Here is a 22,526-nt window from a genome sequence, read left to right as displayed (position 1 = left end):
ACTTTTGGTATGCAGTAAAAATCGGGTTATATTTGCTGATAACTCTGCCATATTAGAGTATCTGAGTAGTTAAGAGGCTACATTCACAGATTCTGAGTCTTGTTGATTGGGTGCTTTCATTCTGTTACATAGAGTCTGTTTTCTTAATGCTTTATTAATTGTCTTGCAAGTGCGATGCTGCTCACTGGGCTTAGCTGAAGTACTTACCCTTTTTGAAAAATCAGAGAACATGTTCTATTAATGACAGTTGTGTAATGCCTTTGGGTATAGAACTTACACATTTACTTTTGATAGTTGTCACAATGTGCTTTGACATTAATGCTGATTATTGTTTTTATAGTTTTTTCAATTTATAGCAGTGAATTTTGAGGGCATTTTCCATTAAACTTTTATCTTACATCTTGCTTTTCTTTAACAGATTTTTCTTCAATTAGTTAAAAATATGGATCCTGAAGGAGAGAGACCACAGATTTGCAATGTGACACCTTTTCAACAGATTGTTGCCTCTTGTACTGGGGCCATACTGACATCACTAATGGGTAAAATAATGTTACTGATGTAGATTATGTAACTGGATGAATCAATTCATTTGAGTTTTACTATCTGTGAAATAATGCTAATATTATTATTCATCCTTTATAAATAACAGTATCCCTCCATCAGCATAACATGAAAAGAACCCAGGACAGAATATCAAGAGACTTGAATTTTAGTCCTTGCTTTGTCATTTTCAGTGTGAATGTACTTTGGGATTGTCTACTTCTCTTGTGCTTTATTTTTCATCTGTAAATTAGGAGCTTATCTTAGGAGTTTTCTATGGTCCCTATTAGTATTAAAATTTTCTGACTTTTATCCTTTTTTAAAATAGAAAGCAAGAAGATGAAATAAAACATCAGCATAATGAATAATACAGAATTTGAACAATTTACAATAGCAATAAACACAAATTGTTTAACTTTTCTTATATTAATGGTGAATTTCTTAAATTTCTCTAGACCACATTTTTCTGTGGGGTTTTATTGTTTGTTTTTTAATTTATAGTTAATTTATTATAGACACAGCCAAATGACATAATTAGGTGACAGTTTAACATAATGATTTTAACTTGGCTGGTTTATTTAAATAACATAGCAGATAACTAGAACAAACATAAACTAATTGCTTTAGGATGGTAATATGTTACTTCAGGCCAGAATGTTAGAGTTGTAAAGGCCTTAGAGATCATTGTCAGATGAGGGAAAGTTTTCTTTGGTACCATTATTTGGCATTTTTTCTGCTTGGGCCAAATAGAGCATGCAAGTTAAAACCATTCTTCTTTACTGTGCTGTTCCGAAATGGAATAACACAACCTGTTGGTAAAGATGCTGTATGACTAGTTTACTCAAATTTACATTAACTATAGTTTTCATTTGATACAAGTAAATTTAATAGATTAGGAAGACTAGTATTGTTTGATTATTGATTACTTATAATACAGTTATTCTCCATATTTAAATAGACTTTTGGACTAGTCTTTTAGTTTTAATGTTAATGAAATTATAGTTGTAGAAAAGTTGTAGAAAAGTTGTAGCAGAAGTAATTACATCGTCTTCTCATTGATCCTCTTCAAACAAAATTCAAGGGTAAAAATTAGAATGTTACATTCAAAATCACTTCAAGATAAATAATCTTACCCATTATATAGCCATGAGGAAAAGTATGGTTCAATACACAAGTTGGGGCAAAACTAGGCTTATAGTTGTTTATATAGAAAAAATACAATAATTAATAAAAAATAATATTTATTCACAACTGTAAACCTACTTTTGCCCCACCCTGTATTTTGTGTTCTTTGGACAAACATTTCTAAATTTACATGTCTCTTGTTAATTGAAACTTACATATCTTCATAGTGACACCCCTGGATGTTGTTAAAATTCGACTGCAAGCCCAAAGCAACCAATTTTACAAAGGTAAGTACTAGTTCTGTACTGGAAGTTTATGTTAGATTTTTAAGTGTTACTGCATTCATTTTTGTTTGAATGTTAATCTTTTTTTGTCAATTAAAAAATTGTACCATAATGCAGAAGCTGGTTTTCATCACCTAATTGTACATGATGAGATCTAGGCAGACAACAAATGTATATATAACACTTTTATAAACCTATACTAATTAGGTAAGAGGATGATTTTTATTTGAGATATATTTGACAAATAACACTGTATTAGTTTTAGGTATGCAACCTAATGATTTAATATATATGTATACATGGTAAAATGATCACCACAGTAAGTTTAGTTAACATCCATTACTTCACAAATTTGCTTTTCTTGTCAGGAGAACTTTAAGGATCTACTCTCTTAGCAGCATTCAGATATACATTAGATTTCATAATATATTTTTGTCTGCATTTCCCTTTCATACCACAGAGTTTTCTTGTCAAATAGAGAAGACATACACTCATATTCTCATATCAAAACAGGTTTCCCTCCTTTATCTTTTCTCTCCATCCCCCCACATAACCAAAAAAAATATTTATTTCTGTTTGCATTTGCTTACTGCAGTTCTGAAAACATAAAATTTGCTCACTTTTAACCACTGTGAATTTAGATCTCAAAGCTGTGTCATTAAGCAAATCAAATTATGTATATTTCATCCCAAAAGGTAAGGACAAGATTATATATTTTCTTATAATTTTCTAGTCCCCTCATTGTAATTTCAATTTTTTCATCAATAAAACTAATACAGTTGTATGACATAATTATTGACTGTTGTAATCTTCTTTGTTAGGAAAATGTTTTGTATATAATAATGGACTTATGGATCATCTCTGTATCTGTGAAGAAGAAGGCAACAAAGCATGGTATAAGAAGCCAGGATATTTCCGGGGAACATTAGTAAGGAGATTATATTATGTATAATCACAGTATATTTTCTATTTTTATATTTAATCTTGTGAGTGAAAGATCTTTCAAATTACAAGACAGTAAAATTTTATCATATACTTAGTAGATTTATCCACAGATAAAAAGTGGATATTGAAGCAGGAAAGGGAAAGTACTTCTTTGCTTTTAACACTTTAACTTTCTTTTCATGCTTTTAAAAAAACACACACACAAAAAAAACACGTTTTGTTAATCCTCACCGGAGGATATTTTTCCCATTGATTCTTTTCAGAGAGTGTGGAAGGAGGGGGAGAGACAGAGAGAGAGAGAAACATCAATGTGAGAGAGACACATCAGTTGGTTGCCTCCCGCAGAGGAGAGACTGGGAATCAAGCCTGCAGCCTGAGGTATGTGCCCTTGACTGGAATTGAACCCATGACCCTTCAGTCCACATGCCATTGCTCTAACACTGAGCCTACCCAGCCAGGGCTGTTCATGCTTTTTTATGTAGAACAAAAGGGGGGTGTATATTTTTTAAAATTAAAAAATATTTTTATTATTTTGAGATCATTATAGATCATACGCAATTTTAAGAAAAATATATAGATGGATTCCAAGTATCCTTTTTCCAGTTTCCTCTAATAGTAACATCTTACAAAACAAGTATAATACCACAACCAGGATATTGGCATTGATACAGTTAAGATACAGAACAATTCCATCCCCACCGGGATCCTTCTTTTGCCCTTTTATAGTCATACCCATTTGTGCTTTCACCTGCTCTGAACTCCTGGCAACCACTAGTCTGTTCTCCATTTATATAATTTTGTAATTTCAACAATATTATTTAAATAGGCTCATAACATATATAATATTTTGGGATTGGCACTTTTCACTCAGCATAATTATGTAGAGATTCATTCACATTGTTGTGTGTTTCAATAGTTTGTTCCTTTTTATACTATTCCTTGATATAGATATTGAGTTGTTTCCAATTTTTAGCTATTTTTGAATAAAGCTGCTACATACATTCATTCACAGATTTTGTTGTGAAAGTAAATATAAAAAACTACTCATTGTTTTTCTCTGTGAACACTTCATTCTGAAGAACTTCTTTCAGCATTCTTTATTAAAGGTATTTTGTCAGAGTATTTCAGTTTTTGTTCATCTAAAATGAACTTATTGAGCATTTTTTCAAGCGTATTTTTTCTGCATGTAGAATTCTGGCTTAACTTTTTTCCTGTACCCATTCTCTCTTCTTTCATCTATGACTTGAAATAAGGTTGTTATACTACTTTATAGGTTTACAGTTGTTCATGTGGAAAATAATACAATAATGAATAAATAGCAATATAAGAATAAACTCTGTTTTGCATACTCACCACTGTAAATATACTTTGCCTATCCTGTATTTCCCTTCAGGTTTAAATCCATTGACTTGCTCTTTGCTGTTTCTTTCTGTTGTGAAGCCCACTTAGTAAATTTTTCACTTTAGATGTAGAGTTTTCATTTGACTGTTTTTTTATAGTAACTTTTTTGAAATTCCAAATTTGTTCATTCATTATGCATACATCATGTTTAAATTCTTGAACATGTTTATAATAGCTGCCAATTGTTTCATCTGAATCATGCTTGTTGGTTTCTACTCAGGACTTTTTTTTTAATATGAGCACATTTTCTTATTTCTTTTTGTTTGCTGAATTTTGATTGGATAATGGATATTGCGAATGATTATTATAAAAACCCTGGATTCTTTTATATACTTCTGAAGAGTTAGTATTGTTCTAGAAGGCAGTTAAACTTTGGCTGGATTCAAACTTAAACTCGTGCTTCCCTCTGGTGGACTGTAGGACCCGGTGTGGTCTTCCTCTGGGATTGCATAAAATTTAGTAGAGAGCCAAGTTTTGTGGCTGCTACTGCATGCACATTGGGGGCTTATGCCTTTGGTAGTGGCTTTCTTTCCAGGATTTCCCCCTAGCTGTCTGATTATTCTTCCAGCCTGGACTCTGTACTTGCCATCTCAGCCAGCTAACTGTGCTGTGGATTTTTTGCCGCTTCCATCGGCAAAAAAAAGTTGCAGATTTGCAAATCTCACTCATTGCACTTTGTCCTTTAACAGCAGATTCCCCTTTAGTTTCTGCCTGGTTTTGGTTCCTCTCCAGAGATTTGAAATACTGGATTTAAATGACATTTTCTCAGATTTCATAATTGGCAAGCAGAATTAATCTGACAAATTCTCTGCCATTATTCCACTTTCTTGTTATAATAATTTTTGAAAAACTTGGTTTCTTAGAGCTAATTAGAACAATCCAAAGCTGAGTAATACAGACTTTATTCTGTAAGCTGAAAGTATCATCCAGAATCCTTTACTTGTGTTTGAAAGTTAAGGACAATTCCTTAGGGGGAAAAAAAAAAAGATTGGCCATACATACATCTGAGAAACTTGTATTTTAGAAATAAACACTTGGGAGAATCAAATTACCAATTATTATTATAAACTTTTTGTATATCAGGTTCAGGAATATATTTTGACTACTTTTCTCTATTATGATTTTAGGATGCATTTTTGAAAATCATTCGAAATGAGGGCATTAAATCTCTGTGGAGTGGCCTTCCCCCTACCTTGTAAGTTGAAATTTAATATTTTCTTTTACTAAATGATAGTGTTGTTTTGCATTACAGCATGATTTAAAAAACTGTGCATTTTTAATACTAGAACTTTTTCATATTTTAAAACATTGTGTTGTGAGTCCCACAACCACCAACACATTTATGATTTGCTGGAAGGACTCACAGGATCTAATGAAGGTTATACTCCCGATTATGGTTTAGTAAAGGAAAAAGACACAAAAGAAGTTGACCAGGCAGTAGGCTCCAAAGTCCTCCCTCACGACATTGCACAGGATGTGCTGCTGCTTTTTTTTCTTTTCTGTTTTTGTTTTGTTTTGAGAGGGGGAGTGTGATTTGTGTGCTTATTCTTTCAGCATTGAACTACAGCAGTCTGTGTAAGGCTTTTACTGGTTGATCACACAGGCATATTCTCTGTTTTTGAACAACTCTGATTACCAAAACTTCAGATCCCTAAAAGGAAAGCAGATGTTTACCAAAAATCATATCATTTATATAAATCAGTCCAGACAAGTTGAAATAATGCTCCAGGTATACAGAAAAACCTTATAATGGGGAATATTCCAAGGGCTACATTTCTTGAAGTTGGCCAAAGGTCAAGCATACAGATAATGCCTTTTGAGCAACCAGGCTTGTGGTGTTGTCTGTGGTGCACAGACATAACTTTTTTTCATGTTCAGAAATTAAGAATTTGGTGTTTGTGTTTTTTTTACTAAATAAAGAGATACTGTGATAAGTATACTTTTCCTTTTCCAGATAATTTTAAATTTCTAACAAGCTGTTATATGAATTAATGTGATAAACTAGTAAGGCCAAATTAAAAATCCCAACTAATAACTTGCCTTTATATACCTCATTTCTTTCTAATTTATTTTTTGGTAGTCAACTTAGAGGCATATATTTTAACTGCCTAAGGTTATAAAGTTAGTGGTTAGATCCAATAGTTAATTGTATCTAAATTCTCATCATCAAATTTCATTTTAGAACATTAGGCATTCCAAAATATGGTCTGTGAATGTACTTTAGCTAGTCTATTAACATAGAAAGGTTTCTTGTTGCATTAACATTTATGACATGACAGTGTCTGCAACTGTATTTAATTTAATAATTCCCTTTTGATATTTTCATTTAAAAGAATGTTGTCAGAAATTCCTCAGTAGTAGTATATATAAGCATGGCATCATTAGTGGTAATTTATTTCCAGTTTTGTAAGGCGGTATGGAATATGGTCCATATTTCAAAAATAGTTTACAATTGCTCTTGTACTTTTTACTTCAGTGATTTTTATGTTATGGTAAATATAATTGGGAGGGAAGATTTGGGAGACCAGAAGCAGATAGAACAACACTAGGAGACAGAGAAGTGTCCTCATTTATCTTTTACTATTTATGATCTGACTGGTACTTAACTTATTTTCACAACTAGAATGTAAACTTCTGGAGGGCAGATACCTATTTTAAAAACCTAATAAGTTAATAATATTTAAAATAAAAGAAAAATTGATCTCATGGTCTGATTCATTATAATTTTTAGCTTGTACAAAATATAAGGTATTTATATTTAAAAATTTGATAATTTTATGTAAATTTTTTTATTTGTGTGTTTCTAACAGAGTAATGGCAGTTCCTGCTACAGTTATCTATTTTACCTGCTATGATCAATTAACTGCTCTCCTGAAATCTAAATTAGGAGAAAATGAAAGCCATATACCAATTGTTGCTGGAATTGTGGCCAGATGTAAGTAATACCTTTATTATATTTTCATTTTGATTTCTGCTTAAAGAATCTTTTACAATTTTGACATTCACAGAGAATTTGTACGAAATCCAGAGTATTGGTAATATATATTTTGCATTTGTAGTTTTTACTGATTTGTTAATATTTATACTCTAGAAGGCATATGGCATGGTAATTGCTATCAGAATGAAATGGGATCAACCCATTCATGTTGAATCTCGATCAGAGATATTAGAATGAATTTAGGTTTTAGACTAGATTCTAGATTTTAGGTTTAGTCGCATGCCTCTGACCAGAATCAAACCTGAGACCCTTCAGTCCAAGGGCCAACACTGTAACCAGTGAGCAAACTAGCTAGGGCTAAAAACAGACTTTTAAGAAAGACCTTTATCAAGGAAAATAAATCTGCGCCAGTATGTTGGCATTAGATATTTGATGTTAAGGTTTGCAAACTTTTCAAAATAGAATTTTAAAATATAAAATGCATGAAGTATTAATTTTGCATATGTATTTGCATAGTACATGGCTCTGGTTTTGTTTTTTAATATTTGCTTGTTTGTATTAGTTGGTGCAGTAACTGTAATAAGTCCCTTAGAATTGATAAGAACCAAGATGCAATCTAAGAGGTTTTCTTACAAGGAGCTGCATCAATTTGTCAGCAAGAAAGTGTCCAAAGATGGTTGGATTTCCCTTTGGACTGGCTGGACTCCTACTCTTCTTAGAGATGTACCATTCTCAGGTAGGATTTATCTTATTAATATCTGCTAAATTTTAATTAGCTTTGTCTTTTTATATATTACTTTAAAATCAACTATATTTTAAATCCCTTAAGGCTAAGTGTGAGCTCTCTTCTTTAGTAACCAAAACTCCTATATCAGTGTTGGGCTCTCAAAGCTTTATGAGTCTTCCTTGAATAAACTAGAGGCCCGGTGCATGAAAATTCATGCACTGGAGGGGGGGTCCCTCAGCCCGGCCTGCCCCCTCTCACAGTCCGGGATCCCTCAGGGGCAGGAGGCGACCCGGCGATCAGGGGAAGGAGATGCCCTCATCACATCTCTGCTGCTGCCACTGCCGACAGCGCAAGCCTTGGCCGGCCCTGATTACCTGTGCCTCGAGCGGCCCTGGGCGGCTGGGCAGCCACCATCCGAGGCTTGCCTGTGCCTCGGGCCAGCACTGGGCAGCTGGGGGGCTGAGGGGACTGGGGGACTCTGGAGGCAGGAGGGCCGGCCTTGCCACGCACCTGCCACCCCAGCGGGGCTGAGGGGACTGGGCACTGCTATCTTGTGGCTGTGAGCGCCACCATCTTTGAGGGCATGGCAGTCAATTAGCATATTCCCTCCTTATTGGCTGTGGGCGCTGCCATTTTGAGGGCGGGTGGTAAATTAGCATATTCTCTCCTTATTGGCTGTGGGTGCCACCATCTTTGCAATGGCATGAGGGTCAGTTAGCATATTCCCTCTTTATTAGATAGGAATAGTTTCTAATTTAAGCCTGGTTTTATTTTCTTGTGTTTAATTTCTTTTCCAACATTAATTGGTATTTATTTATATTTAGATAATACAAACTATCTTTAACTTAGTCTAAGTAAGTTATAATTAGCAAGGTAAGTAAACTACTATGAATAAAAATATCGCAAAATACATTTAAGATTGCCTATGAATAATATTGACTCCTACTTTTTTCAGTTATCAAAGATAAAAACCTTCCCCATTAAATGAGTGTCCTGTAAATAAGACTGTTATAAATCTGATAGAAGAGTATACTAATTATTGAATTATGAAAAGGGTGAAAATCATGAAAAAGACGTTTAAAGTTAACTTGTAGAATGTGCATAGTTCAGTACCATTTCTCTTGTGTATCACTGGAGTTTTCCTTTAAGACCTGAAAGAAATAATTATTAAGAACCTTTATATTAATGTTCTGTTTTCTTTTTTTCCTCTTGAGTTAATCCTTTTCTTTGGTTCTTTTATTCATATCTCTATACATCTTTCCCTTTTCATTTGTATTTTTCTCCAACATTTTGTGATCAGTTGTTATGCTGTTTAGAAACATACAGTGTGTAATTAATCATAGATTCCTAGGCCAATTCCTATTTTTAATTTTTGTATTATATAATTGACACAAGAAAGGTAACAGATATCATCCTATCTAATAATAGACAAACACAGTAATTAGCCATACCTCCGCTACCCTTCCCATTGGCTAATCAGGGCGATATGCAAATTAACTGTCAACCAAGATGGCGGCCGGCAGCCAGGCAGTTTGAAGCGAACATGAGGCTTGCTTGCTTCAGTGGTGGAGGAAGCCAACGTTCCCCGCCTGGCCTGCCACTGCCGACCTCTGAGCTTGCAATTTAAGAAACATTGTTACAAATACAGAAACTAAACAAAACCCCAGTAACCTGCTTTCAGCCAGCTGGGCTTCAGCCAGCAGGACTGCAACATTGTTTCAATTATAGAACAAACGCAGATCCCTGCTTTCAGCCAGCCGGGATCTCAGAGCTGGAGTGAGCCGGACCACAACAGTGTTACAATTATAGAACCCAAACAAACCCAGTACCTGCTTTCAGCAGCGGAGGCCTCAGAGCTGGAGCCAAGCCTCAGAGCTAAAGCTGGCCCAGAATAAAAGAAAAAAGAAAAAAAGGAGAGATTGGGAGCTTCAGTCACCTGCCAGCCTGAAAACGGCCCTCAGCCAGAATGGCCAGGCACCCCAGTAGGGACCCCCACCCTGAAGGGGGTGTGACCAGATGCAAACAGCCATCATCCCCTCATCCACGCTGGCCAGGCACCCAGGCGGGACCCCCACCCTGACCCAGGACACCCTTCAGGTCAAACCAGCCGGCGCCCACCCATGCACCAGGCCTCTATCCTATGTAGTAAAAGGGTAATATGCCTCCCAGCACCGGAATCAGCGGAGCCGCGAGGCCTCCCGGCACCAGGATCAGCGTGATAGGGGGCAGTGACCAAACCCCCTGATCGCCCTGTGGCTCTGTGTGTGATGGGCGGGGCCACAACCTCCTTATCCGCCCTGCTCTGTTCATGACAGGGGAAGGCGCCCCAAACCCCTGATCAGCCCTGCTCTGTGCCTGATAGGGGGGAACTCCCCAACCCACTGATCGCCCTGCGGCTCTGTGTGTGACAGGGTGCAGTGCCCCAACCCCCTGATCGGCCCTGCCCTGAGTGTGACAGTGGTGGCGCCCCAACCCCCTGATCGGCCCTGCTCTGTGGGTGATAGAGGGTGGCACCCCAACCCCCTGATCCGCCCTGCTCTGTGTGTGACAGGGGCCCGTGCCCCAACTCCCCTATTGGCCCTACTCTGTGCGTGACAGGGGGGAGCTCCCCAACCCCCTGATGGGCCCTGCTCTGTGCATGACAGGGGGGGAGCTCCCCAACCCCCTGATCGGCCCTGCTCTGTGTGTGACAGAGTACGGAGCCCCAACCCTCCTGATGGGCCCTGCTCTGTGCTTGACAGGGGGTGGCGCCACAACCTCCCCATCAACCCTGCCTCAGTGTGACAGGGGGCGGTGCTCCAACCCCCCAATCGGCCCTACCCTGAGCATGACTAGGGGTGGCATCGCAACCTCCTGATCCGCCCTACTCTGTGCATGACAGGGGGCAGAGCCCCAACTCCCCAATCGGCCCTGCTCTGTGCTCGACCAGGGGCTTCACCTAGGGATTGGGCCTGCCCTCTGCCACCCGGGAGCAGGCCTAAGCCAGCAGGTCGTTATCTCCCGAGTGGTCCCAGACTGCAAGAGGGCACAGGCCGGGCTGAGGGACCTACCCCCCCCCCGCCCCCCTCCCCCCCCCGCCGAGTGCACAAATTTTTGTGTACCGGGCCTCTAGTATATAATAAAAGGCTAATATGCAAATTGGCTGAATGGCAAAACGACTGGTCGCTATGATGTGCACTGACCACCCAGTGGCAGACACTCAATGCCTGAGCTGCCCCCAGCTGGCAGGTCCCAAGCCAGCCAAGGTGGGTGCCAGTGGGGGCCCCCTGATCACCCTGCCAGTTGCCCAACAGATTGGCCCTGATTGCTTGCCAGGCCTAGGGACCCTACCTGTGCACAAATTCGTGCACCAGGCCTCTAGTAAAATATAAAGTCTACTAATAAAATGAAGTCTACTTATGAAGTCACCACTTCAATATGTGAATTAGAACACTGTAATTTTTAAAAGAATTGGATATTACCAAATGAAATTTTAAATATATATATTTATGTGAACCAGCACATTTAATACTGGAGAAATTCTTGTACACCAAGAGACTGTTCAGAGAAGCACTGTTTACTTGCTTACTCACACATAAACAGGAGTAAAATTAAGAGGACAAATTACCCTCCCCAGCACTTTTATTGTTGCGGTTCTTAATTTTTGTTTATCTACTAATTTAAAGTGGTGATCTCACTTTAACTTACATTTTTCTGATTATTGCTGAGGTTGGACACTATTTCATTGGCCATTCATGTATCCATAATTGATTTGGGTTATGGAGTGAATAAGTATTTGTTTCCCCTGCAAGTGGGTAGATAGTTACCCCAGCAACATTTACTGAATGTTGAATTATACTTTCTGCAGTGATCTGCAATGCCAAGCTTTCACTGGCCAGTTTTCGTAACCCTGTGTGCTAATACTATAGTACTGTCTAAATTGCTAGTGCATTATAAAAGAAAACTTGATATTACTTTATTTTCCCCCCCTAGGAGTGTCATATCTCTTTATTATATAACTCTTTTTAAAAGTGTTTTAGCAGAGATTTAAAATTTTCTTCATAAAGGTTATATGCCACTTAAAAAAATGATTTATTTATAGATACATCCACCCATCCCCAATTTCTGGCAGCTATTTTAAAATCTATTATTTTTCCCTAGCCGGTTTGGCTCAGTGGACAGAGCATCAGCCTGCGGACTAAAGGGTCCTGGGTTTGATTCCGGTCAAGGGCACATGACTGGGTTGCAGGCTCAGTCCCCAGTAGGCGGCCTGCAGGAGGCAGCGAATCAATGATTCTCTCTCATCCTTGTTGTTTTTTTCTCTCTCTCTTGCCTCCCTTCCTCTCTGAAATCAATAAAAATATTTTTTAAAAAAAATCTATTGTTTTAAAAAAAGTTCCTAAATCCCTTTGTGCCTGAGGCAGTGTAACAGTAGATTTTCTCTACTAGCTTATGGTCAGCTACTTTTAAAACTGTTATAACTCTAATTTATCTTCATATCTTCTGGGTTTTCTGTGTAGACAATAATATGTAAATTATAGCTACTTTGTTTCTTCACTTTTAATCATTATAGCTTTTTTTTTCTTCTATCTTATGGACTGCCTAGTAAAGTTTTGAATAGTAGCAGTGATAATGTTGCAGCCTTATCATTTTCCTTGTTCTAAAGGAAATAGTTCTGTTGTTTCACCATTAATAATTATTTTTGGTATAAGTTCTTGATGCATACCCTTTATCAAGTTAAAGAACTCTTTTAACCCTAGTTTTCCAAGAAATTTCTTTGTTTGCTTTAAATAGAAGTGGTCCCATGGTTCTGTCAAATGGTATGTGGCATCTAAAGGGTTTATTTTATTTGCTACCTTTGCATTCCTCAGATAACCCAATTTAGACATAGTATATGATCTTTTATGAAATACCTCTGGCTTCAGTTGCTTTTTATTATTTAATTTCTGTAGGGTTGTATACCTATGTTCATGAATAAGATTGGCTTATACTTTACCTTTCTGCTACTGTCTTTGTTGGATTTTGGAATTAAAGTCCTATTTCACTGATGCATAGAGTTTTTGTTTATAAGACTGCTATAATATTATTGATAATTTGGTTTCTTTTTTAAAAATCTTATCTAGTATGTGTTTAAACCGAAAACAAGATATGTCAAGGTTATAATGTCTTTTCCTTTAAAAGATAACCTCACAAATATTTTCTCTAAGGTCTGCATTTCATTTCTAAATATGCATTCATTTCATTCTGTTTTTATAGCAATGTACTGGTATAACTATGAACTTTTAAAGAAGTGGTTGTGTGAGAAATCTGGTTTATATGAACCCACATTTATGATCAACTTTACTTCAGGAGCATTGTCTGGTTCTGTAAGTTTACTCTTTGTTGTTAATATGTCAGAATGATAATTATCTTATTAAAACAGAACAAAATATTACATAGCATTTCATGTCTATTGAGATAGCACTTTTGAGCTGCACTGCTTTAAAATTTTTCTGAGTATTTATTATCCTATTTTGAGGGAATAAGTTACTAGCCATTCAAATATTTTAAAATGCACTTTGTATCTATGTTTTTATTATATATGCATTTTTATATTCTGAACAACTTTTGGACTTGTGTGATAACTACAGTTATTATAATTATAGTAGTTTAAATAGTGTTTTGTTATTACAAGGTATTTTGCAATTTGCTCATTAAATGCCTAGTTAGGTAATATTTAATGGAGTGTCATCTCATTTGTATAAGAGAATTGAATAAATATAATGTCATTCTCTTCTGCTAATTTATTTCTTTGGGAACATATTAACTAAGTACTTTAGAACAACATTTTAAATTGATTTGAGATAGAAACATTGATTTGTTCCCTTACTTATGCATTCATTGGTTGATTCTTGTATGTGCCCGAATTGGGAATTGAACCTGTAATCTTGGCGTATCAGGACAGCGCTCCAACCAACAGAGCTCCCTGGCCCAGGCTGGCTAAGTACTTTTTAAAAGAATTTTAACAAATTTAACAAAAGAATTATACAATTGGAAGGGAGGAATCTCAAATGACCATTTTTGGGGTAGTAGAGAGTTCACCTTTTCCCACCCATCTCCATAATGAAAAGTCATATAGTAGACTTTATGCAGATTCGTATCACTATGATCTTGGCCACAAAGACTTTTCTTTTATCCACATACTTACAAAATTAATTTGTGATGACTTAGAGTGAGGTGCTAACATATTGGAACCAAATGAAAACAAGAGTGAAGAAGCTCACTGATGGAGACCTGCAAGAAAATATTGGAATAATTGTATCAAAAACCTAGGCTAAGAAAGCTACTATGACTGAGTTCAAAATTCAGCTCTGAATATACCCAGGTCTGAGATTTATCAAACTAAGCCCAGTGGGTTATAAGCCTATAAAATTACTTTTTTTTTGGAATTAAATAGTTCCGATGCCAGCAAACTCTTCTCATTATCCCTCTTATTTGTGAGGTGATTGAATGTCACTTAATTGTATTTAATTTATATGTTAAACCATTCTGAAGAAAAACAAGTACTGTTTATTTTTAGAATTTCTAACAGTTGGAATGACATCAATTAACTTACAAATAAATGCTTACTACCTAAAAAAAAAAGAGTGTAATAATGGCTTTAGCATGTTTTTCCAGTTTTCCAGTAATATGAAGGAAAGTTGTTTTATTTTACTAATTCTGTTTAACATAAAAAATGTATTAAAAAATTTTAATGATCTAGAAAATACTGCTGCCTTTTGACTGTTTTCAAATAAAAATTTGTCTTTGCAACAGAAAAATTATGTCAGTGGCCCTGGGTAGCTCAGTTGGTTGGAGCTTTGTTTGGTACACCAAAAGGTTGTGGGTTCGGTTTCTGGTCCGGGCACTTACCTAGGTGTGGTTTTGATCCCCAATTGGGACATATGTGGGAGGCAACTGATCAATGTTTCTCACATCAATGTGTCTCTCTCCCTTGCTCTCTCTCTACAATCAGTAAAAACTTATCTTCATGTGAGGATTTAAAAAAGAAAAAAAAAAAAGTAGCCCTAACCAGTTTGAGCATCAGCCTGCGGACTCAAGGGTCCCGGGTTCGATTCCGGTCAAGGGCATGTACCTTGGTTGCGGGCACATCCCCAGTAGGGAGTGTGCAAGAGGCAGCTGATCGATGTTTCTCTCTCATCGATGTTTCTAACTCTCTATCCCTCTCCCTTCCTCTCTGTAAAAAATCAATAAAATATATTTAAAAAAAAAAAAAAGTATGTCAGTGGACAATGTCAGGGCTTCCTGTCAGAAAACAGAAAACCACATCATTTTAGAAAGTGTCAAAAAGCTATTTAACAAATATAACATCATTGCTATTTTTTTCCTACTACATGCTAGATTGTGTAAGTGGAGACACAATAATTGAGAGATCTTTGAACCTGGTTTCATTTCAAGAATTTAAGTCAACATTTTTCAGGTGAAATATAAATGATTTTAAGGGTCATATTATGAGTATATTGATCAAATGTGAGTCCAGAAGCCAAATAAAATAAAAGATCAGGTTTATTTACTGTACATGCCTTTTATATCAAACTTGACGCCCGGTGCACAAAAATTTGTGCACTCAGGGGCGTCCCTCAGCCGGGCCTGTGCCCTCTCGCAGACTGGGACCCCTCGGGGGATGTCCACCTGCTGGCATAGGCCCACTCCCCGGGTGATTGGGACTAAGCTGGCAGTCAGACATCCCTCTGGCAGCCCAGGAGCCCTCGGGGGATGTCCACTTGCCAGCAGGGAGCAGGCCTAAGCTGCAGTCGGACATCCTTAGCGCTGCTGAGGAGGCGGGTGAGGCTCCTACCACCATCAGCCTGGCTTGTGGCTGAGCAGAGCTCCCCCTGTGGGAGCACACTTACCACCAGGGGGCAGTTCCTGCTTTGAGCATCTGCCCCCTGGTGGTCAGTGTGTGTCATAGTGACCAGTCATTCCCAGTCGTTCTGCTGTTAGGGTCAATTTGCATATTACCCTTTTATTATATAGGATAGAGGCCTGGTGCATGGGTGGGGCCAGTTGGTGAGCCCTGAAGGGTGTCCTGGATCAGGGTGGGGGTCCCGCTGGGGTGCCTGGACAGCCTGGGTGAGGGGCTGAGGGCCGTTTTCAGACTGGCCACACCCCCTTTAGGGAAGGGGGCATCCTGCTGGGATGCCTGGCCAGCCTGGGTGAGTGGCTGATGGCTGTTTGCAGGCTGGCCACAGCCCCTTCAGGGTGGGGGTCCCCCTTGCGGGGCCTGGCCAGCCTGGGTGAGAGGCTGATGGCTGTTTGAAGGCTGGCCACAGCCCCCAGCCACCCAAGCTCCCAGTGGAAGCTGGCTGGAAGCAGGTATCTTGGATTTATTTATCTTCTATAATTGAAACTTTGTTGCCTTTAGCAGAGGCCACAGCCGGCCAGGGCAGGCGGGAAGCTTGGCTTCCTCCATCACCGGGGCAACCAAGCCTCCTGCTTGCTCCAGCTCTGTGGCTGCCGGCTGCCATCTTGGTTGAGTTAATTTGCATATAGTCGCTCTGATTGGCTGGTGGGCATGGCTTGGGGCGTAGCAGAGGTGTGGTCAATTTGCATGTTTCTCTTTTATTAGATTAGACTAGGGGCCTGGTGCATGAAGATTCATGCACTTGGGGTGGTCCCTCAGCCTGACCTGCACCCTCTCCAATCTGGAAGCCCTCTCCAATCCAGGAGTTTCTGTGTGTCTTTGCAATCATATGAGCGAACTGTCTGAGACCCCCAACCCAGTTTGGTTTGTTCCTCACAGAATAGAGGCATTTTTTTTCCTTTGCTTCCTGGTGGAGATTTCCTGGAAGTTTTAGGATATCTTCCCTTTAATTTCCTAGACACTCTGATTTTACTTATGTCTCTCACCTTTGCTTTCCCTCCATCCCCCACCACAACAGTAACTTGCTCCAGGCTCAATTTGCTCTAATGTCTAGGACAGTGATGGCGAACCTTTTGAGCTCGGCGTGTCAGCATTTTGAAAAACCCTAACTTAACTCTGGTACCGTGTCACATATAGAAATTTTTTGATCTTTGCAACCATAGTAAAACAAAGACTTATATTTTTGATATTTATTTTATATGTTTAAATGCCATTTAACAAAGAAAAATCAACCAAAATAATGAGTTCGCGTGTCACCTCTGACACACGTGTCATAAGTTCGCCATCACTGGTCTAGGAGATCCATCTGCCACCAGAACTACGATTCCCAGCATTCCCTGCGCTCTGGGCTTCTGCTTCTGGTTCTGGGGCTGCCACCAGAACTATGATTCCCAGCATTCCTGGTGCTCCCTGTGCTCTAGGTTTTCCCTTCCTGCTCTGTTTCTGTCCCACGGCCTCTCACTCTGCCACATCCCTCCAAGCCTCCAGCTCTCCTGCTCTGCTCTCCACCTGGCACCTTGGGGGAACGACCAAGGGGGCCACACCCCCCCAAGCTGCTGGCTCTCCCACTCTGCTCTCCGCCCGGTGCCTATGTATGCAAATTAACCTGCCATCTTTGTTGGGTTAATTTGTATACTCACTCCTGATTGGCTGGTGAGCATAGCGAAGGGATGGTCAATTTACATGTTTCTCTTTTATTATATAGGACTAGAGGCCCAGTGCACAAAATTTGTGCACTTGATGGGGGGTCCCTCAGCCCGGTCTGTGCCCTAGGCAGGGAGCGGGCCTAAGCCAGCAGGTGGACATCCCCCGAAGGGTCCTTAGTGCTGCCACAGAGGTGGGACCAGGGGGCAGCTCCTGTGTTGAGCGTCTGCCCCCCCGGTAGTCAGTGCGCGTCATAGCAACCTGTCATTCCACTGTTCAGTCAATATGCATATTAGGTTTTTATTATATAGGATTAGAGGCCTGATGCACAGAATTCATGCAAGAGTAGGTCTTCCTTCCCCTGGCTGCTGGCACTGACTTCCCTCTGGCACCTGGGACCTGGGCAATAGCAAATTACACTTCTATTATTATAGATATTATAAGACATTCTTAAGAGCATTTAATTATTCTTTTAAAAAAACTTTCCTTAATTAGGTCATTGTGAAAATAATTGTTAAGTTGGTTCATTTTGAGATGAACTAGATATATAGGTATATAGAACTAAAAGTTCAAGTCCATTTTCTTTAATTTTTTATGTTTTTTAAACATTTGTTAGAAAATTTTAAATGCTTGCTAGATATTTGAGAATTTCTGCTTTAAAATAGGTATTATACCTTCATGTATAGTAAAGGAATAATGCAACACAGGAATGTAGGTGATTGCAAACACTGGTTTTCAAGTCAGAGATGTCTGGTTAGAATTATGTCTCTGCCACTAGGAGTTGTGTGACCTCAGGGGAGTAGGGGAACTTTTCTGAGACATTTTACTTATTCCTAAATTTTCAGAGAAATACCAAAGACATATATATTTTCTTTAACAAAAGCTTTTCTTTTAATATATCTGGTTTTATTTTATGTGTTAGTTTAGTTATAATTTTCAGTATTATCCTTATTAAATAAAGTGCTAATTAAGAGAATGTAATTTTAGGAAAAATTTAAAGGCAGATTTAAATCAATCAATTTTACTTTTTGATAGTTCGCAGCTGTTGTAACTTTGCCATTTGATGTGGTAAAAACACAAAAGCAGACACAACTTTGGATGTATGAAAGTCATAAAAGTAAGTTTAATTCATTTAAAACATTTTTAAGATACCATGAAAATTTTTGTTTTTCTTTCCAGATACTAAGTTAGGAATATCTAGAATAGGGATAAGATTTTTTTCCCCTCTGCTTTACTCTTTAGCTGAAACTAATATACTCTTAGATTGGAATATCCAGGAAAAAATACTCTAAACCCAAACGAAAAAAAAATTAAGAAATCTAAGTTTGTGTATTTTGCCTGCTATTAGTTAAGTCTTATACCTGTTCTATGTAAAAGATTAAATTATATGTTTGTTTTTGTTGTTTTTTTGTTGTTTTTTTCAAATAAATCTGGACAAGTCAAGGTGAAGGATAGTAAATTACTGGGAAACCTTTTTTCTCTTGGTGTGTTTTGTTTTATTAGTATGCCCGTACATTTTATTATTTTCCTGTTTACTTTAGCTTTCCTTTTTAAATGTTTTTTCTACCTATTATTGCATCTATTTTTACTTTATAACCTGTAATTTTTTCTAGAACAAAAGTGTACTCTTGGTTGCATACATTAGATCTATTCTGTCAATATGATCTGTAGAAAGTGTCGCAAACCCAATGGAAATTATCCATTACAAAATTGTGTCATAGAAGCCTTGTGCTAAGCCTATTATAATTTAAATAAATTGTTCCCCACCAGAATAATATTTTGCATACAAAGTAAAATAGGTATTCTAATGTTAAAAGAAACATTAATTATAGACCTCTGAAAATAAATCTGATGAATATTAGTGACAACTTTGTCCTTAACTTACCGAAGTGTAGTCCCTTCTCCACTTCCTTGTTTTAGGTGCAAGCCTTCTAGCTGCCTAAGCCCTATCATCATTCATTCATTCATTCATTCAGAGAGAGGAAGACAGAGACAGAGAGACAATTGTCTGTTGTTGCACTTATTTATTCGTTGGCTGCTGCTTATATGTGCCCTGACCAGGGATCGAACCTGCAAGCTTAGCATATCAAGATGACATTCTAACCAACTGACCGACCTGGCCAGGGCCTCATTCATAAGCTTTATGTTTGAACCTCAGTGACATCTATTTTTGCTGATTTTTTAAATATACAAATTAATTTTTTCTATTTTTCAGTTATTTGAGTGGTTGCAAATTAGTGAAGTGTTACTGTTAGTTACAGGACAGTTCTGCCCTTTGGAGAGGATAGGACTGACCTAATTTATTTCATATGGCACATCTATTCAGAAGGGTTTTAATAAAGCAGAACCTTACTAGGGAGAATGAGCTATTATCCTCAGAAACTCTTTTTAGAAAAAAAAATATTTTTTAATGTGTGCAATAAAACTTTAATGAAAATGATTATCAGGACTTCTCTTTGGCTTTGGGAACCACATGAATATTTCTATATATCTTTAAAATTTTTCACTATGAAACTTTTTAATATGTGGAAGAAAGTATAAAGGATACTTACTACAAAGCTTAAGAAACAAATACTATCAGTTCCGAGAATTCTTCTATATATTCCCCCTTGATTGCATTTAATTCTATACCTTTAAACTTAAAGCCTTTTTCTAATTTTTCTTTTTAATGAATCCAACTATTACAAATAATATTTAAAATAACTTTTTAGACAAACTTGTTGTTATATTGAAATGATATATCCCCAAAGGCCATACACTATTTTATGTGTTTACCTGTATTAGAAATTAAGGGGTAATTCATAATGCTATCTTTTTTTTTTAACATTTAGTTTCTATGCCTATGTCAACCTGGGCTATAATGAAGAACATTGTTGCTAAGAATGGGTTTTCTGGATTATTTACAGGTAAAAATATTGGCTTTACCAAATCGTTGAATAAAATTATTACTTTTACTTTTAAATCTATCCTTCCTAAATTAACTATTCAGCAGGAACTTGTTGAAAGTAATTCACATTTATTATTTCTTCCTAAACATCTTTTCTATAGATTTAAAACTTAAATGACAATAGATTTAATAAGATAAAATTTCTATGTAAAGTAACGGAGTTAAATTGAGGAGGTTGGGAGTAAGTTTGTCTTGTCCTTGAATACCAGTTTATGGCACAGTATTTGATGTATCACTTCATTTAATTTGATCATCATCAGAATGAAACCAAACCAATAAGTATTTTAAAATAAGGTAAAATTTGTTCTGATATTTTTCTGTTCTCTTTGCAGGCCTAACTCCCCGTTTAATTAAAATTGCTCCTGCTTGTGCCATCATGATCAGTACATATGAATTTGGAAAGGCTTTTTTCCAGAAAAAAAATACTCAAAAACAGCAGTAGTGATGCTGCTTCAACTTGAAATAGCCACGGCCAAATAAGATGGAGACTCTTAGGCAAGAGCCTTTCTTTTTTCTTACGATTATTTTGTATCTTTCTTGCCGATAATTTAAATGAATAGAAATTTCTACCTTGGCTCTAAATCATAATCCTTATTTTAAAATAAATTGTGTATTCCTAATTTTTGAGATAGTGAAAAAGATATTTCAGAAATCACAACCACTGAGCATTTTACAAAGAGAAAAACAATTATTCCTTAACACTTGGAACTTGAGAGTTTGATATTAAAGATCCTCTGTTGTATACTGATACTGCAACAGAGAGTGGTTTACTGATTGTATTAAATGTTCCCTAAAGTCAAGCGTGGGTGTAGAGTGGAAAACAACATTGTACTTAGACAAGTAAAAATAATGTTTTGGCACAGAAAAGTCATCTGGTTTCAGCCATGTGATAATTCATGTGTCACTGAGAAGTCCTCTAGGTCGCTCTATTGGCTTGTTCTATTATATTTGATATTATTAATACAATGTCAGTTATAAAATATTTCCAGAATTTCCCTTGATGATATGCATCTCACATTAGTATGCTAGACAAGAGACTACACATACAATTTCCTTGAAGAAACAGCTTTTGGTCACTATAGGCTAATGCCTAAGAAATTTAGCCTATGACTATAGGAATGAAATAAAAAGATTATGGCAGGACAAGAAATGATATTTTTTAAAGTATTTGTTGGATTTTCTTAGAATATACATAAGAAAAGCACTTTATTGCAAACTATGTGTATTTTATGAAAATGTGAAACATTTCCCCCCTAAAATAGGTAATATATTTAGGTGTTAAAGCTCTGATGTTCACAGAGGAATTAATGTATTTGTATTATAGTAGAAAAAAAGCTCATATGTTTTACCAGAAATAAATTATATGGGATTTGTATGTAACCTTTTGTTTTTATCCTGTGTTGATTTACCTTAAATTTGCAACATAAATATCCATAAAAATATAATTATTTTAACTTACACTTTCATTAAAATATTTTGCTTAAGTTAAAATTATCACTGTACCTTTAGCTAATATTTTCATAAAATGTGTGTAAGAATGTTTATCTGGAACACTGCTGTTTAACAGTATTAAATTTACCTTGGTTTTGCTATGCTTCTTTTTGATAACTTATTGGTAGAAAAGGCAGAAAATTGAGATTTAGAACTATGCTTCAAAAAGCAATCACATATTTCAACTTACTATCACTTATAAATAAATACTGATTGCATTTGTGGGAAATTCTTATGATTTATGACTAAAATAACTTATATATAATTCCCTAGTAGTTTTTCTAATACGTATTACATGCAGTGTATCTGGATGAAAAACGAAAGCTTCAGCTTTCTCTGTACTTAAGTAGTAAATAAGCATAAATACTTTTGTTTTTAAAAAAGAAAAAGTAGCAACCAAAAAGAGTTTGGCTAGAAATTGTGTTCTTGGTAATGTTGCTGAAAGGAAACTTTCATTTTATTAATGATAAATTTTCCAACATACATATTTATGTGTATATTTTTAAGAAGAAATGTCTTCTTCAAGTATTATGTTTGCTACTTTTCATATAATACACATTTGACTTTTTAAGAGTACAGAATTCTAATTTTCCTTTTATTTC

At 36.8% G+C, this 22,526-nt stretch overlaps 1 protein-coding gene across 1 annotated transcript; it reads left to right on the top strand.

The window, feature by feature from the left end:
- The first annotated feature begins 424 nt into the window (after positions 1-424).
- On the top strand, positions 425-21,813 carry SLC25A40 (solute carrier family 25 member 40). The gene is made up of 10 exons (XM_081102577.1): positions 425-539; positions 1,893-1,952; positions 2,771-2,877; positions 5,423-5,490; positions 7,106-7,230; positions 7,796-7,969; positions 13,196-13,305; positions 18,522-18,603; positions 20,318-20,392; positions 20,766-21,813. The coding sequence occupies exons 1-10, from the start codon at positions 443-445 to the stop codon at positions 20,873-20,875; spliced, it is 1,008 nt and encodes a 335-aa protein (XP_080958703.1). The 5' UTR covers positions 425-442; the 3' UTR covers positions 20,876-21,813.
- The last annotated feature ends 713 nt before the right edge of the window (positions 21,814-22,526 follow it).

The sequence above is a fragment of the Myotis nattereri genome (assembly GCF_964212035.1).
Source record: "Myotis nattereri genome assembly, chromosome: 11".
Classification (NCBI taxonomy): domain Eukaryota; kingdom Metazoa; phylum Chordata; class Mammalia; order Chiroptera; family Vespertilionidae; genus Myotis; species Myotis nattereri.
The sequence above is the reverse complement of the archived record's forward strand: the minus strand, read 5'-3'. Positions and strand labels throughout refer to the sequence as shown.

Excerpts from the sequence above, each read along its gene's own strand:
- SLC25A40 (XM_081102577.1), top strand. The coding sequence starts at position 443 with ATGGATCCTGAAGGAGAGAGACCACAGATTTGCAATGTGACACCTTTT. Across the intron at positions 540-1,892 it reads CATACTGACATCACTAATGG|TGACACCCCTGGATGTTGTT; the intron begins GTAAAATAATGT and ends ATATCTTCATAG. Across the intron at positions 20,393-20,765 it reads GTTTTCTGGATTATTTACAG|GCCTAACTCCCCGTTTAATT; the intron begins GTAAAAATATTG and ends TTCTCTTTGCAG.